At 38.5% G+C, this 17,101-nt stretch overlaps 1 protein-coding gene across 3 annotated transcripts in view; it reads right to left on the bottom strand.

Moving 5' to 3' along the window:
• Positions 1–17,101, bottom strand: part of Rbm6 (RNA binding motif protein 6) — an 87,113-nt gene that overhangs the window by 58,850 nt on the left and 11,162 nt on the right. For 2 of the 3 annotated variants that reach the window (XM_010615517.3, XM_010615518.3), the window contains 2 exons: positions 15,844–15,933; positions 14,125–14,194 (listed from right to left, as the gene is read on the bottom strand). In XM_010615517.3, the coding sequence (XP_010613819.1) occupies positions 14,125–14,194; positions 15,844–15,933 (160 nt within the window). Of the gene's footprint in view, positions 1–14,124; positions 14,197–15,843; positions 15,934–17,101 lie in introns of those variants that run through there. The other variant, XM_010615520.3, reaches the window with a different exon arrangement.

The following is a 17,101-nucleotide window of genomic DNA, read 5'->3' as shown; positions in this document are numbered from 1 at the left end:
ACACACGTTTCTTTGGAGATAGGGTCTCACTATGTATTGCAGGCTGGCCTTAAACTCACTTGACCACAAACTCTCTGTGATACTCCTGCTTCAGCCTCTCAAGTGCTGAGCTTACAGATGTGCGCCACCATGCTCAGCTAAAAAAAAACTAATATTAAAATTTCAAATCTTCATCTTCATTAACTATTTGAAAGTATCTGCAATAAAAGCTAATCAGGTAGATAGGAGAAACAAGATACAAAAACAAAAAACAAACAAACAACCAAAGACCTCATGAATAATATCCTATCCCAGAACTAACTCTTCAGTCTCTGGACCTAAAAAAGCTGGTTCCATGCTGACAAACATATCCTCAGATTGTTCAAGTTAACTGGTTTTTGGGGGGTTTTTTTGGTTTTTTTTTTTTTTTTGGTACTGGGGATCAAACTCAGGTCCTTGTGCTTGCAAGGCAAGTGCCGGAACCACTGAGCTAAATCCCCAGTCCTTAACTGTTAATCTGTATGTATCAGGCCCAGTTTTCCTAACATTGTAAGAAGCATTTGTTGAGGCAAATGAGATGGGCAGTCCTATATTCAGATTGATTTTGAATAACCCAATTAACATAAGCAAGTCCAGGTGAATTTCCTATTAAGAGACCATTGACTGGCTGACTTTGAAAAAGTTCAGAATATACACATCAACTGTGAAATGTAAAAAGGGATCATGATGTTAAGCCATAAGCAGGCAGGAGACAGAGTTTAACCAGTATGGTTGAGAGGAAAACATTTTTTTTCTCTAAGCAAATATTATTTTGAGTAAAAAGAATTGTACATATAAAAAGCGATTTCCAACAGGCATTTTTCTGTTAAAAACTCAAGTGAATATCCTCGATTATGAAAACCAGAAAAATACCATACCTAATTTACAGTATATGTCAAACTACCATCTGTGAAAAACTGACTTAGTCCACATGTAACCTATCATTGTAACATCATTTTTTTTAAGAGTCTTTTTTTTTTTCCAGTTTTAATTGAGTTTATTGGTACATTTTAGGGATACAGTACAGTTACAATCATTGTTGGGATCTTGTACCTCTACATGACAAGTCTTGATTCTCATTTTTTCCCCTTACCTCTGCCCTCCCTTCACCCCCTCCTCCCCTCCCCATCTACAAACACTTTATTTTCATCTTTTCATTCTCTCACATTTTTTTCTTTTCCCTTTTTACTCTTCCCCTACCTATCCGACCTTCCCTTCACCTTTAGCTCCTTTCTTCCCATTTCTAAATGTCAGTAATCTTATTAGAATCTTATGCATTGTTGCAGATTATTTACACCAGGGAAACTATTCGGTATTTACACATGTGTGACTTATTTATTTCACTTAGGAGTATATCTTCAATATGTATCCATTTTCCTATGAATGAATCTATTGTGACATCTTATAAGCATTTTTAAGCCAAGAATGGTGGTGCACACCTGTAATCTCAGCACTCAGGAGGCCAACACAGGAGGACTGTGTGAGTTTAAGGCCAGCATGGGCTACATACAGCAAGATCCTATCTAAAAAATAAACAAAAAAATCAGTTTTCTCCCAATCAAAGACATATGTAAGGACTGCTGATTTATAAGATACCAGAAGACACATGAACATGTACACTGATGAATACTTGCTAATTTATTTTTTTTGTACTGGGGATCAAACTCAGGACCTTATGCCTGCAAGGCAGGTGTGATGCCACTGAGCTAAATCCCCAGCCCACTTGCTAAATTTTTAAAAGTGGCGTGGCTCTATTTTATTTAGTTCTTTACCTTATAAAATGATTAAAGGGGGAAAAATTCTTTGTTTTTTTCTTTTCAAAGTCCAAAATTAATCCCAGGGCTACTTTATCTTGCTGAGGATCCTCTGGGCCCAGGATAATATGTCATGAAACTCCTACCCTTATTCAATTCATTCGAATTCCACTGGCAGTAACAGTCCTGTTGAGCATGATGGACAGAAGAAAAGGGAAGAATCATAACAAGTACACATAATTGGACCACCTCAAGATGATCTCTTCAGTCAAAAGAAAGAGTAGATAAGTCTTTAAACAGCCAGTAATCTCAGTCAGTTTTTGTTTTCCTTTTCACATATACTCCTGCTACCACCATCAGGAATAAACAAGAGCTTTTTAGATCTGCTTTTCCAGAGCCACAAACACTTCAGCTTAGGAGAAAGGACAGTAGCAGACTGGCAGAAGTCTCACCCAGAAGAGAAGCATCAATGCTGCAGCAAACTGCCCATGCTGAGAGGTGACACCAAAACAATGGAGGCCCCAGATTAAGGACTCGGGTCTCTTTTCATTTCTGAATCCCCAACCTTACCACATTTCCTAGCTTATAATGGTGCTCAGCCAATGTCACATCAATTGTCATAAGCATTGTCACTGGAGCAATATACAAGCAAAGAAATTGTCATACTTACTTCTATAATTCTTTTTGGCTTTTTGAGGCAGGGTCTCCCTTTGTAGTTCAGGGTGGTCCTGAATTCACTATGTAGCCCAGGCTGGCCTCAAACTTGCAGCGATCCTCCTGCCTCAGCCTCCCGCTGGGATTACAGTTGTGCGCAACCACACCTGGCTTATATTTCTTATACAGTAACAACCATCGCTTCAGAAATGGGCTATCTAGCACTCTCTACTGGTCCATTTACCCCTGACAGACAACCAATGTCCAACTAAAGGCACTAGACATCAACCATATCCAGCTTTGGACTACCCATTTGTGGTTATCACAAGGATTTGGTGCTTGTCCCTGGTTCTTGGCACAGAGCTCCTTAAACCCTTGGAATTTCCTGAGTAAAAAGACTGACAGATAGGGCCAGGGATATATCTCAGCAGCAAAGTGCCTGCCTGGCAAGTACCAGGTCCTGAGTTCGATTCCCAGTACCCCCAAAAAAAGATCGACACGTGTTAGGTGTGGTGGTACATGCCTATAATCCCAGCACTGGGAAGTTTGAGTGAAGAGGACTGCCACTTGAGAAGCCACCCTGGGCTATATAGAGAATTCAAGGCCACCCTGAATTACACAACAAGGCCCTATTGCAAAAGTAAAAAAACTAGGCGCCAGGGATTTTAGCTCAGTGGAACCACACCTGCCTTGCAACCTCAAGGTCCTAAGTTCGTATCCCCAGTACAAAAAAAAAAAAAAAAAAAAAAAAAAAAAAAAAAAAAAAAAAAAAAAGAAAAAACTAACAAGTAATAACAACAAAGGAGTGTCTTCTGTTCTAATGATGTAACTCTCACAGCTTTAGGATGAGGACTGGTACCAGAAAGACAAAGTCTATTTTTTTTCTTCTTTTATTTTTTCTGTTTATTGGTACATTTTAGGTATACAATATAGTTACATTCATCATTGGGATCTTGTATCTTTACATGATGTACCTGGGTTCTTATTTTTTCCCTGTTCCCCTGCCCTCCCTTCACTCCCTCTACCCTTCCCTATTTACAAAGACTTTGCTTCCATTTTTTTCCTTTTCTCATATTCTTTCTTTTCCCTTCCCCTCCCACTTCCCCTACACCTTTAGATCTTTTCTTCCTATTACACAATATCAGTTATACGTTTTTTGGTACCAGGTATTGAACTCAGGTCCTTGCGCTTGTGAGGCAGGTGGCAGAATCATTGAGCCAAATCCCCAGCCCCTCAATCATACATTTTGATCCTTATTTACACTTTGTTTTTCACACCAGAAAAAAGACAAAATGTTGACCAGAAGCTTGAAACATTTAACCTCATACCCACAAGTTCTACAGAGGAGCAAGAAGCTGTGGGTTTGAGTTAATCACCCCTGGTTAATAATTTAATGAAAATGTCCATAAAAAACCTCTACCCACAGGGTTCAGAGCTTCCAAGTTGGTGAACACATCATACACTAGGGGGATGGTGTACCCTAATTCCATGGGAACAGATGCTCCTACACTCAAGACTTTTCTAGACTTTGCCTTTCTAGACCTGTACCTCATATTATTAATTTGTATCTTTTATTTTAAAGTAGTAAACATTAAGTTTTTACACCAAGTTTTGTGATCTATTCAGGTCATTTTTCATGATGAGCCCCCTCATTTCTTTTTGTTTTTTGTTTTTTGTTTTTTTGGTAACTGGGATGGAACTCGGCACCCTGTGCTTATTTGCAAGGCAGTCAGTGGTACCACTCAGCTAAATCCCCTCACTCTTTTTGGGGGGAGGTAACAGCAGGTATTAAACTCAGAGCCTTCACACTGAGCTATATCTCCAGCTCTTTTCTCTCTCTCTCTTTTTTTTTTTTTTTTTTTTGAGATAGGGTCTTACTATGTAGTTGAGACTGACCTGGAACTCACTAGGTAGCACAGGTTGGCCTCAAACACACAGCGATCCTCCTGCCTCAGCCTCCCGAGTGCTGGGATTACAGGCGTGTGCTACCACACCCAGCCTTCTCGAGCTCTTTTCTTTTGGTACCAGGGATCGAATTCAGGACCTTGTGCTTACAAGGCAGTCAGCAGCACCACTAAGCTAAAACCCCAGCCCTCCAGCCCTTTCCAAATGTTTTAATTTAAATTTTTATTAATATATATTTGTGATACATAATATATTCATCATGATAGTTTTTATTTTGACACATGATCTTGCTAAATCACTGTTGCCCAGGCTGAGCTAGAACTTGGCAATCCTCTTGTGTTAGCTTCTCACAGTTTTGGGATCACAGGCATTCACCACTATGCCATGTTGACCATAAGCCCTTTGGCAGTCAGGTGAATTTGGTCATCTCCCAAGAAAAAATGCTACATTTAGGAGGTTCCCTGTACATTTCTCTTTAAACAAGGAGGCAACAACTTGCCTCTAAATATCTCCCTCATATTCAGCAGAGCCCGAGTTGTCAACTAGACTCCTGTTTTAACCATGTCCCTATGGCCAATATCATATTCTCTGTTCAGTGAGACTGGTGTGAACTTAAACCCTGACTTCCAAGGTGAATTTGAAACCCATAGGCATAGTATTTAAGCTAAGGAAATAAAAACATATATACCAAAATTAAACACGTTCCTGCTTCCTACCATCATTCCCACTACCTGACCTAAGAATTCAGATTACTGGTTTTTTGTTTGGCTTTGCGTGTGTGCGTGCGTGCGTGCATGCATGCATTTGTGTGTGTGTGTGTGTGTGTGTGTGTGTGTGTGTGTGTGTGTGTGCTGGGATGAAAACTGGAACCTTGTGCATGCTAAACATGCACTCTATCATTGTGCTATAATTTTAGCCCCCAGATTCCTCTTACATTACCAACAAATCTAAAAGACCTCTGGGAGACAAGAAATATTCTACTGAAAGCCAAAAGACTTCATGAAGTTAAAACATTTATTTTCTGAGCCTCAAAAAGGCAAACAAAGCAATAAGAAATATGGCAGTATTTTGGGCTGTGGGTGCAGATCTGTGGAAAAGTACTTAACCAGCACGGGCAAGGTCCCAGTTTTGATCCCCTCCATTGCAGAGGGTAGGGAAGGAGTAGTATTTTGAGATATTCCACACAACCCTGCTGTAAATTATCTCCTGCAAAGATGGGAATATTCTGGTGACTATAATAAGAAGAAAAGCTGGGCATAGTGGTACACATCTGTAATCCCAACACTCTGAGAGGCAAAGGCAGGAGAATCACAGTTTAAGCCCAGCCTGAACAAATTAGCAAGACTCTTCAAAATAAAAAATGAAAAAAAGAGTTGGGATATAGCACAAAGGCCCTAGATTCAATCCCAGTACCACCAAAAAAAAAGAAAAAAGAAGAAAAAAATGGAGATGGAGGACAGCACAGTATAGGACAGCCCCTTTTCTAAAACCTAGTACACACAAATTAGTGTTTGACACACCTCAAATTCTACCCTCTAAAAATAGACTAAAATATACTGTAAGTTAAGAATATCAGAAGAAAACACAAATTGCCATCAAACTATGTTTTCAAAAGAGCTCTCTTTGGGCTGAGGATTTAGCTCAGTGGTTCCACCACCTGCCTTGCAAGTTCAAGGTCCCGAGTTCAATCCCCGGTACCCAAAATTTCTACCTCCAGGTGTTGTATGTTGCTCAGACAGAGACTTCCAAGAGAACAGTCTACCAACCATCACCAATCTGTTTATGAATAAAGTATTTTTTTTTTGATCCCCGGTACTAAAAAAATAGTAAAATTTTGAAGAGATGCCATTCTCAGATCTACAATGAGACTCAATACCCGTAAGTCTCACAGAAAGGTAGCATAAGGTGAGCACAGCTATAATCCCAACATTCACGGAGACTGAGGCAGGAGGATCACAGCAAGTTCAAGGCCAGCCAGTTATATAGTGAGACCCTATCTCAAAATTAAAAAAAAAAAAAAAAAAAAAAACAAAAAAAAAAAAAAACAATAAAAGTCAATGATAGTACAAAAATTCCCTACCAAGACTTCAAACAGTACTGACTAACCTTGATAATTTAAGGAGTTTCAACAAACTAAAGTATGAGTTGGCTCCCAAGACAGAAAGTAAATTTTATTGTATGAGTTGGGAAAGCTAACTATGCATAAGAAAAAAGGCTGTTAAACTGGCAATCCCAAAGTCTTGTTTTCCAAAACAGTACTAAGATTCTACTTTATAAAAACAAACAAATAAAACAACAACAACAAAACAAAACAAACAAATAAAATCGGCAGCTGACTGGGATGTAGCTCAATAGTAAAGTGCTTGCCTAACATACATGAAGGCTTGTGTTCCATCCCGAGCAACCCCCTCAAAAAAAAAAAGACAGCAGCAATCCCTGAAAAGGGAATAGCCCTGATCAAGCCCTGCAAAGATATTTCTTAGACCACCCCTTCTTTCACCAGCCAACACAATTAAACCTGCAACTCCCCTTATACACTAAGCCTTGGTACCTCATTACTTCCAAAGTCCAAAGGAACTTCCAGCTATCACTCCCCAAGAGTCCAGCAAACCTCTACTCTGCAGTAAGCACCATTATCATCTAACAAGGTTCAATATTATGAGCAAAGGTAACTCAGGGTGCGTCTGCTCAATATTTAGCCAAGTTTGCTGCTCTCAAGATCTACACAAAGGTAATCTCTCCTAAAAGAGGTAATCCCTTAAAATGAGGGTAAGCACTCATACTCACTAACAGAAACTTCTACTGAAAAGTCTTTAGGGTAGGCAATTTAAAAAAGAAAAGTTAAACTGTGCCATTCTAAAAATGACTAAAATTAACCTTGCTTCCAGGTATTCTACCCAGGACCAACTCCTCTAGCACCAAAACCTCAGGAATTTTGGTTGTATTGTGTCATGTTTTATTTTGTCTGTAGTACTAAGGACTGATTCCAGGTAGCACTAAGCTACATCCCCAGCTCTTCATATTATTATCCTTGTGACAGGGTTTCACTAAGTTGCTCAGGCTAGCCTCAAACTTGCAATCCTCCTGCCTCAACCTCCTGAGTAGCTGGGATAACAGGCATATACCACCATGTCTAGCTCAGGATTCTTCTCCAGGCCTGCCAAAGAGTCCACTCACTGCCCCCACAAGATACCCAGCTTGCAGGGCATCATCATGCATGCCTGTGATTCCAGCACTCGGGATGCTGAAGCAGACTGCCATGAGTTTGAGGCCAGTCTATGGTACATAGTTAGTTCAAGGCCAGCCTGAACTACACTGCAAGAATCTATCTCAAAAACAAAACAAACAAGAAAACCTGCCTCTTGGCTTCTTACTCATTTTTACTTTTTAAAGCTCAGCCACCTTTCTTTAAGACTCATGTGTAAATATCCTCACCAAATGTGGTACCAAACCTATGAAGACTTCTGTTTAAAACAGAACCTTTGGGAGGAAAGAAGAGGTTGGGGATGAGGATGTAACTAGACAATAGAGCACTTGCTTAGCATATTCAAGTCCTGGGTTCAGTATCCAGCATTCCAAAAACAAAAACATAACACCAGAACTTTATGAAGGTTTAGCGATATGATAGGTAAATGTAACATTTTCCAATCCACCTATGGTTAGCTGCCCCCAAAGTGTTTGTCTATTCTGTAAATGTCAAAAACACTGTGAAATATGGACTAGCACTTTTCAATTATAATTTATACTTTCTAAATAATGTTCAGCTATTGTGTCTTTATTTCATTTAGGATATTATAAATTACGCTCATCCATTCTCCAGTTTATTTTGTCCCTAAATTGAAAATCTTTAAATCTTAGGCACCTCTACTTTATCATCACAGAAGCAAAGACTCTTTTTTTTTTTTTTTTTTTGGTCTTTTGAGATAAGAGTCTTGCTATGTAGTTCAGGATGGTCTTAAACTCACTGTGTATTCCTGGCTGACTACAATGGCAATCCTCCTGTCTCAGCCTCCTGAGTGCTGGGACTACAGGTGTTCACCACAACATCTGGCTGCCCCACATACTTTAACATTACTCTCTTCTTCCTATCCCCATACATGTTAAATGACTATTCCAAGGGCCAGGAATTTAGCTCAGTGGTTCTGGCACCTGCCTCACAAGCACAAGGACCCCAGTTTGATTCCCGGTACCAACAAAAAAGACCATTCCAAGCCATAATAAAGAAAACTGCATACTTTGTGGCCCTTTACTTCTAAAACTGTCAGTGTGTCTGAGGGTGGTATCTCACATAAACATAGTAGTACCAACCTCAGTGACTTTATCACTGATGGAACATACACTACAATCAAGATAAACAATAATTCCATTATCCCAAAAACTCTCCTGTGCATCCTTTCATAGTCAACTCTTTTCCCAACACCTGGCAACCACTATCTTCTATCCCTAAAATTCTGCCTTTTCCAGAATATAAATGAAACTACAAAGTACACAGGCTTTAAAAAAAAAAAACTGTAATCAAACCTGGCACAATGGTGCATATCTACAGTCCCAGCTACTTAGAAGGCTGAGGAAAGGAGAATCACTTGAGCCCAAGAGTTTGAAGCCAACCTGGCCAAACAACATAAAATAAATTACAGTTTTAAAATATACATCTCAAAAGTATTAGTATGTTCATCATGCTGTATAATCATCACCACTATCTAGTTTCAGAAGATTTTTATCATCCCAAAGGAAACACCATATCCATTAATACATTCTCGTCAGCGTGAACTACCCACAGTACACACGACTGCCCCATTGGAAGGCTTATACCCAATGGGACAGTTATGCATGTGCCACCAGTTGTTCAAGCTGCCTAGCAGTGAGGCATACAAATTACGGCCCACTGTGAGCTTGAGCATATTAAGCAGTCACTCATTTCCCCAGCCCTGACAATTGCTAATCTGCTTTCTATCTCTGTGGATATGCCCAATTTGTTTGTGGTAATAGGATTGAAGCCAGGGCCTTCATACTGAGATATATCCCCTGCACTTTTTTTTTTTTTTTGAGACAAGACCTTGCTAAGTCACTAAGGTGCCCAGGGTGTGCTCAAATTTGCAATTCTCCTGCCTCAGCCTCCCAGAGTGTTGGGCTTATAGGCATGTGGCACCACAGCCGGCAGATATTCCCATTCTGGGTATTTCATATAAGTGGACTCATACAATATGTGATAATGTGTGTCTGGCTTCTTCTATGTTTTCAAGGCTCATTAAAGTTATATAGCAAATAGTAGTATTTCATCCCTTCTTATGACAGTGCATTATAAGCTTTGAATTTGCTTTTTTCCCCGTTCAACATAATGCCTATGAGATTCAACTATGCTGTTATGTGCCTGAGAAGATTCTCCATTTTTATCACTGAGAATTCCATACGTAGTAATATAAGTAGTATATACCAGTAGTATAGTTTATCCAGTCGCTGAAAAACATTTCACTCCTGATACTTTTTCCAAAATACAATCATAGCTCAAGATAATTTACAACAAATGAGATTATAATACATATGTAAATGGCAAGTGAAAAACTCAAAACATACAATATATGTACAATATATCTACAATTCCAAAATCTAAAACTCCCTTAAAAAAACCAAAGTTTCTGGTAAATTTTAATCAAAGTATTTTGAGGCAACTATAAAGTGTGCCTATCTGTCTGTCTTTCTTTTTTGGTACCAGGAATCGAACTCAGATCCTTGCACTTGTGAGGCAGGTGGCAGAATCACTGAGCTAAATCTCCAGCTTTTTTTTTTTTTAGTACCAGGGATTGAACTCAGGTTCTTGTGCTTGCAAGGCATGTGGTGGCACCACTGAGCTAAATCCACAGGCTGACTTTATTTATTTATTGGGCGGGGGTACTGGGGATTGAACTCTGGTCTTTGCGCTTGCAAGGCAGGCCACCAAACCACTGAGCTAAATCCCCAACCCCCGACTTTATAGTCTTAGTCTTCTTATTCACAAATTTTGCTGTATAAGTACTAGACCTGAGTAAATATCCCTCAGAATTCATCTATGATGTATCTATTACATTTTATTGTTTTGTTTTGTTTGAGACAGAGTCTCATCATGTAGTTCAGGCTGGCCTTCAACTCACTATGTAGCCCAGGCTGGCTACAAACTTTCAGTGATCCTCCTGCCTCAGCCTCCTGGGTGCTGGAATCACAGGCACGCATCACCACACCCAGCTACTCACAGGTTCTTTTTTTTTTTTTTTTTTTAACAGGTTCTTGATAAAAGAAGTTACCTTATATTTAAATAGCTCTAAATGGGACAAAAATAAAATTACTAGAGTCAGTAAACAGGCATTAATATGCTCTCTGTTACACAGCAACTCCCCATTAAATCAATTAAGAGGAAGAACTCTACCCCACAATTCCAGTTATGAGTAACATCCACTGGCATACTTTTGCAGGTCGTCATCCAGCCCAAAATGACTGCGTTTTTCACTTATAAGTCAGCCTTTCTATTGAGATTCAAACATCTTCTTTTGTTATTTGTTTTTGAGACAAGGTCTCACTATGCTGGCCTTAAACTCACTATGTAGCCCAGGCTGGTCTCAAACTCACATTGATCCTCCTGCCTCAGCTTCCCAAGTGCTGGAATTACAGGCATGTGCCACTATGCCGGGCTCACAAATTATCTTTTAACAAGTAAATATTAAAGTTCTCTGAACATGAGTTAATTAGGGAATACCTAACTAAGGGTACTACCGGGAAACCTAAACTACCCTTTAACATGTCTCAATCATCTTGAACCACTGGTGGTACATTCATGACTGTCCCACTGAGCAGCATGGTACTGTCTTGTCCTGACAAGTGCTACTAGCCACCCAATGGGACAGTCAAGCTAACCCCATCATAAATATGATAATATGCTCTTCATCTGAGAGATCACTGCTGTTCCCCACCTATATGAAAGATTTATCTATTCCATCCATGTTGTGAACCACTGACTATTAAGTATTGCTGTCATGGAGCTTTCTTTTTTGTGAGACAGAGTCTCGCTGATGTAGTTCAGCTGGCCTTGAACTCATGGCAATTCTCCCGCCTCAGCCTCCCAAGTGCTGGGATTACAGGTGTACAGCCCCCTCCCAGCATGAAGCTAACTTTCTAGTGAGAATAATGAGATACACAAACCACCAAGAAAAAAATTAGTGACAGATCCAAAGCCAACAAACAAGGATATGATGAAAAATAACTAAAAGGTGATTTTTAGATTGGATGGAAATTAGATTTTAGATTGTATTTAGATTAGATTGGGTAGCCAGCTTCAGAGAGGTGACACTAAAGCCAAGAGCTTAAAACACAGAAGAGAAGTGAAAACCAGAAGAAAGAGCAGTCCAAAGGCTCTGACACAGAAAATAGTACTGGTCACAGTCAAGAGAAAAGTCTATACAGCAAAAGCAGGATAGGGCAAATACACAGCAGTATGACAGAGGTCAGACAGCCACCAAGGACTAGCTCATGTAGGGCTTCATAAATCAAAACAAAGGAGTTGGAAACTTCTTCCAAGTGAAGTCAAAGGCCTTCAGAGGGTTTTAGGCATGGGAGTAACAAGATCTGACTGATACTTTCAAAAATTCATTGTATTTCTCTCATAGAGATGTAGTATTAGTAAGATGGACACTGGTAATCTTATCTTTCATCAAAAAAAATGTATGTGTGTATATGTATGTAAAATACATTATCACTTCATATAAAAAAGAGCTGAGTTTTTTTAATACAACTGTCCTGAATGATTTCACATGTGCATACATCAATGCCTTTGGTCTGCCAATTATGATTCTAAGAGCTAATATAGTCAACAATTTTTAAAACTTCTCTTTGTATCCTATAGATTAATATAAATTTTACTCTAACATATCTGACAATTTAAATAGAAAGTAAATGAGTAATGCTCAGCAGGGTGGCACACTCCTGTAATCCCAGCACCTGAGAGGCTGAAGGAAGACTGTCATGAGTCCAAGGCCACCATGGGGCTACATAATGAGTTTAAGGCCAGCCTGAATTATATAGCAAGACCCTACTTCAAAAAGAAAAGAAAAAGGAGTAATACAGGAACTGAAATATCTGAACTGCTACTTCAACATTAAGACAGATCTTCTTTCCTAAATGTATCAATAAGGCTAGGAATTTAGCTCAGTGGTGCCACCGCCTGCCTGACAAGCGCAAGGCCCCAAGTTCGATCCCCAGTACCATAAAAAAACAAAAAGAAAACTCCTAAATATATCAATACTTAATGAAAGTACAGTTCATAGCACAAGATTGAAGCTGAGGCTATTACCCTTGAGTTAAAGAGTATCTCTAACCGGTATACTCCACTTTAGTTTTCAATGAAATTATTTATGGGATACATGCAAAAAATAAGTAACAAAAGTGAAGTTTACAAGAACAATATAACTATACTTAGTCATGTTTCTACAAATCCAGGGTTAATGTTTTCAAACAAAGAAATAAATGGCTTTCTTCTGGACTTAAAACAATATATTTTCTCAAGCATGAAGTTTATTTCTGTGGATAATTTTCCTCTAGAGAACCCATTGGAAGAAGCTATCTAATTTATCCAAAAATTCTAACTATGGTAAACTGTTTAAAAGTGAATTATATAATAAATGAATAAATAAAAATGAATTATAAGCCAGGAGTGGTGATGCACACCTGTAATTCCAGCACTCAGGAGGATCTCACCATGAGTTTGAGGCCAGCCTGAGCTACACAGTGAATTCAAGGCCAGCTTGGACTACATAGTGAGACAGCAAAATAAAAACCAAACCAAAAAGGCAGGGGGTGACATAATCTCAAAAATATGACATCCTCTTATGTGAAGATTTTTTTAACTGGCTAACTATAATTCTATGTTCTGTCAGAGCTTAACATCCTATCTTTGATGTAGAATTCTATAAAACAGGTACTTAAAGATTACTTTTATTTTTAAAACATATATCATATCATATTATAGCATGTAATCCTAAAAATACTGATCAAAACCTTGAGTGTCTGATATTAACCTTTGAATATTTTCTATAGTAAAATTTGAACGAACTGAATTAACTTGGTGCTCTGAAATATTATGAGGATACTATGCAAGCTTAATCTGCAGTTCAAACCAGCGTAGAGGTAAAAAAGGAAAAGCTTTCCTGGATTTATTCATGTCTTACAACATAACAGCTGTTGCAGGACTCTGTTCTTAGAGTAAGACTGAAAATTCAAGAAACCAGTAATTTGTATAATATCTCTGGAAAGTTAAAAAGTTTACTTTGAAGCAAGGAAATATAAAATTTTATATTTAGCAAATTTGTTAAATCCTACTGGGATTAAATCTAAGCATTCCACCACTATGAAGAATATAAACAGAAAATTTAATAACTTAATTATATAAAATATATTCAGGAACAGATGCTACAACACTTACTTTTCACAGGCATTCAGGAGAAATGGAACACCCACCCTGATTGCACCCATGTGGTAACATCAACAAAGAAGCACACCTAAGACTAAGGTTATAAGAGGTTTCTAGAAATCTTTTTACTTTCCTTTGAGACAGGGTCTCCCTTTGAAGTTCAGGCTGGCCTTGAACTCACAGAGATCCTTCTGCCTCAGCCTACTGAGTGCTGGGATTACAGATGTGTACCACCACACCCGGCTCTAGAAATCTTAATTTTGATTTCTTAAAAAGAAAAATTTTTTTCAAGTAGCATAAAATGCTGAGATCTGACAGACCCTTTCTAACTCAAGGTCATACACCTGTAAAGAAACTCACCTGTGTTATACTCCTTCAACTGCAACTCCTTTACAGGCATTCCGTTGGCAGTCCGAAAGGCATTAAGAATCTGTAAGAATATGGTATTTACACTAATGATACAAGTCATAGTCAAACACTATTATATTTTCCCTAGTGGTTTTATTCTATAAAAATGGTTATTTTGTAAAGGCAAAATTAAGTCATGCTTATTCAGAAATTCCCAAAAATGTAAGAAAAGCAGAAGAGTATAACCTTTAAGAACTCAAGTTTTCAAGCTAACTGTATTCCAAGCCTCTCCTGCTCACTTGTTTAACCTTTTAGTGCCCAGTTTCTCACCTATTAACATAAAATGATGCACTGAGCTCAGTTCAGGGCCATAGCATGTAAACTCATTCTGGTGAGGTTTTTCTGTAACTTTAACTGAACTGCTCTCTTGCTGCATTCAGGCCTGGGCTCAAATGTGGTATCTTTCAGTGATACCTTCCTAATTGCTCAATCTAAAATAGCCCCAATCCCAGTAACATTCTATCTTTACTCTTCTTTAGAAAATTTATCACTGTTATTATGTAATTTTTGTTTGCTTTTTATTACTTATGGAGGCAGTGACTTTATAATATTCACTGACACACAATACAAACTGAAAATCCCTAGTCCAAAAATGTGGAACCAAAAACGCTCCAAATGTTTTTCAGATTTAGAGTATTTTGAATTTCACATTATCAGATTAGAGATGTTCAAACAGTAAACTCTGCATAAATATTCCAAAATCTAAACAACTTTTTGCCCCAGTCATTCCAGGTAAGAGATCCTCCAACCTGTAGGTTGGAATACCTGGTGTGAACAGATTAAGAGTACCTACTCAAAAGAGTCTAATAATTAAGTGAACTAATGCTTATAAGCATTACACAATGCCTGGCACACAGTTTGCTTCAACATTCTGATCAATTCTTACATAAATTCTGCCATCATTTAGTAAACCAATTCTTTGTTACTTTTTTTTTTTGGTATTGGGGATTGAATTTGGGACTTTACGCTTGCGAAGCAGGCAGCGGAACCACTGAGCTAAATCCCCAGCCCCAAACCAGTTCTTTGAACTGAAGAGTTAGGCAGTCCTCAGTTTGTACTACTGTATATCAACCGCATCTTTATGTATGAACTCTTGAAATAGTATTCCTTACGAAACAATTACCAGGTTTAAAGTCAGCAATCATTTCAAATAATGCTTTCTACAAACCTCACCTCAGTGAATACATGTGTAACTGGTAAAATCTGAATAAGCTCAATGGATTACATCAAAGTCAATTTTCTTGGGCTACGGATTTAGCTCAGTGGCACTGCACCTGCCTCGCAAGCTCAAGGTCCTCAGTTCAATACCCAGTACCCTCCCCCCAAAAAAAGTCATTGTCGAGTGTAGATACTGTACTATAATTATGCAAGATATTAACAATGAGAGAAGCTGGGTGAAGAATATACATGGTATGCCCATACATCTTTGTACCTTCCTGTAACTCTAATTTTTTTTTTTTTTTTTTTTTTGACAGAGTCTCACTATGTAGTTGAGACTGACCTGGAACTCACTGTATAGCCCAGGCTGGTCTCAAACTCACAGTGATCCTCCTGCCTCAGCCTCCTGAGTGCTGGGATTATAGACATGAGCCACCACACCCAGCTTATAATTTTTCAAAATAAAACTTTAAAAAATATTTATAATTGACAGAGACAGAAAACATATCTTACCTCTTCTTTTGTGGCATTTTCAGGCACCCCACTTAATCGAATAAGCCTGCTAGGTTTCTCCTCACTTGGGCCAGTTCTATAATCTTGGTCCTTGAATTCAGAATGTAAAATTATTTCACAAATATACCTTTTTGTGCAAAATTAAACTCGGTATGAAATATAGACAATGAAAATAAAAAATGAAAATGACTTGCATTGTGCGACAATAAGAAAAACTAATTTTCCCTATTGTTTCCAGTCACCCTCCCAATTTTGTGGGGAGGTAGTTCTGGGAATTGAACTCAGGCCTTCACACTGAGCTGCATTCCCAGGCTGGATTCAAACTTGTGATCCTTCTGCCTCAGCCTCCCAAATGCTGAGATTACAAGTATGAGTCACCATGCCTGGTTGTCAAAATCTGACTTCAAATCATTGAATTACAAGTATGCTAAAACATGCTAGGTGTGGTGGTGCACACCTGTAATCCCAGGAGGATTAGGAGGCCAAGGCAGGAGGACTGCTCCAAATCTGAGGGCAGCCTGAACTACATAGTGAGTTTAAGGCCAGTTTGAATTATATAGCAAGACCCTGTCTCAAAAAAACAAAAACAGACAAACAAAAAAAACAAGTATGCTAAGACACAAGATCATTGAGAGAGTCAGAATGTTAAGAGAAACAATACCAGGTTTGGTGTGTGCATGTATTTAACATATACAAATTCAATCCCAAACACAAAAAGAAAGGAAAAAAGAAAAAAAGGATAGAGAAATACAATGAATATGACTTTTTTTTTTGGTACTGGGGATCAAACTCAGCACCTTGTGCTTGCACTGAGCTACATGCTCAGCTTTGTTTGTTTGTTTCGGACAGGGTCTCTATATGCTTGTTTGTTTTTGGTACCAGAGATTGAATTTGGAACCTTGTGCTTGCAAGGCAGATGGCTGAACCACTGAGCTAAATCCCCAGCCCCAGGTCTCTATATGTAGTTCAGGCTGGCCTTGAACTCACTATGTAGCTCAGCCTGGCCTCGAACTTGCAATGATGATCCTCCTGCCTCAGCCTTCCAAGTGCTGGGATTACAGACTGCAAAAACACACCCAGCTTGAATATGACATTTTTATAATTAGAAAAAGTATATATTCTTAACACTGTAACTTCCTTTTCCTGAAAGAGCAAATAAAAATTTAAACTAGGGGAAGTGGGAAGGGTAGGGGAAAGGAAATAAGGTTCAAGAAAAAATATGAGAAAAGGAAAAAAAAAAAAAAAACGCTGGGCGTGG

This window comes from Fukomys damarensis, unplaced genomic scaffold (genome assembly GCF_012274545.1).
Source record: "Fukomys damarensis isolate Sample0158 unplaced genomic scaffold, DMR_v1.0_HiC HiC_scaffold_37, whole genome shotgun sequence".
NCBI lineage: Eukaryota > Metazoa > Chordata > Mammalia > Rodentia > Bathyergidae > Fukomys > Fukomys damarensis.
Note: the sequence above shows the minus strand (reverse complement) of the source record. Positions and strands in the feature narration are given on the sequence as shown.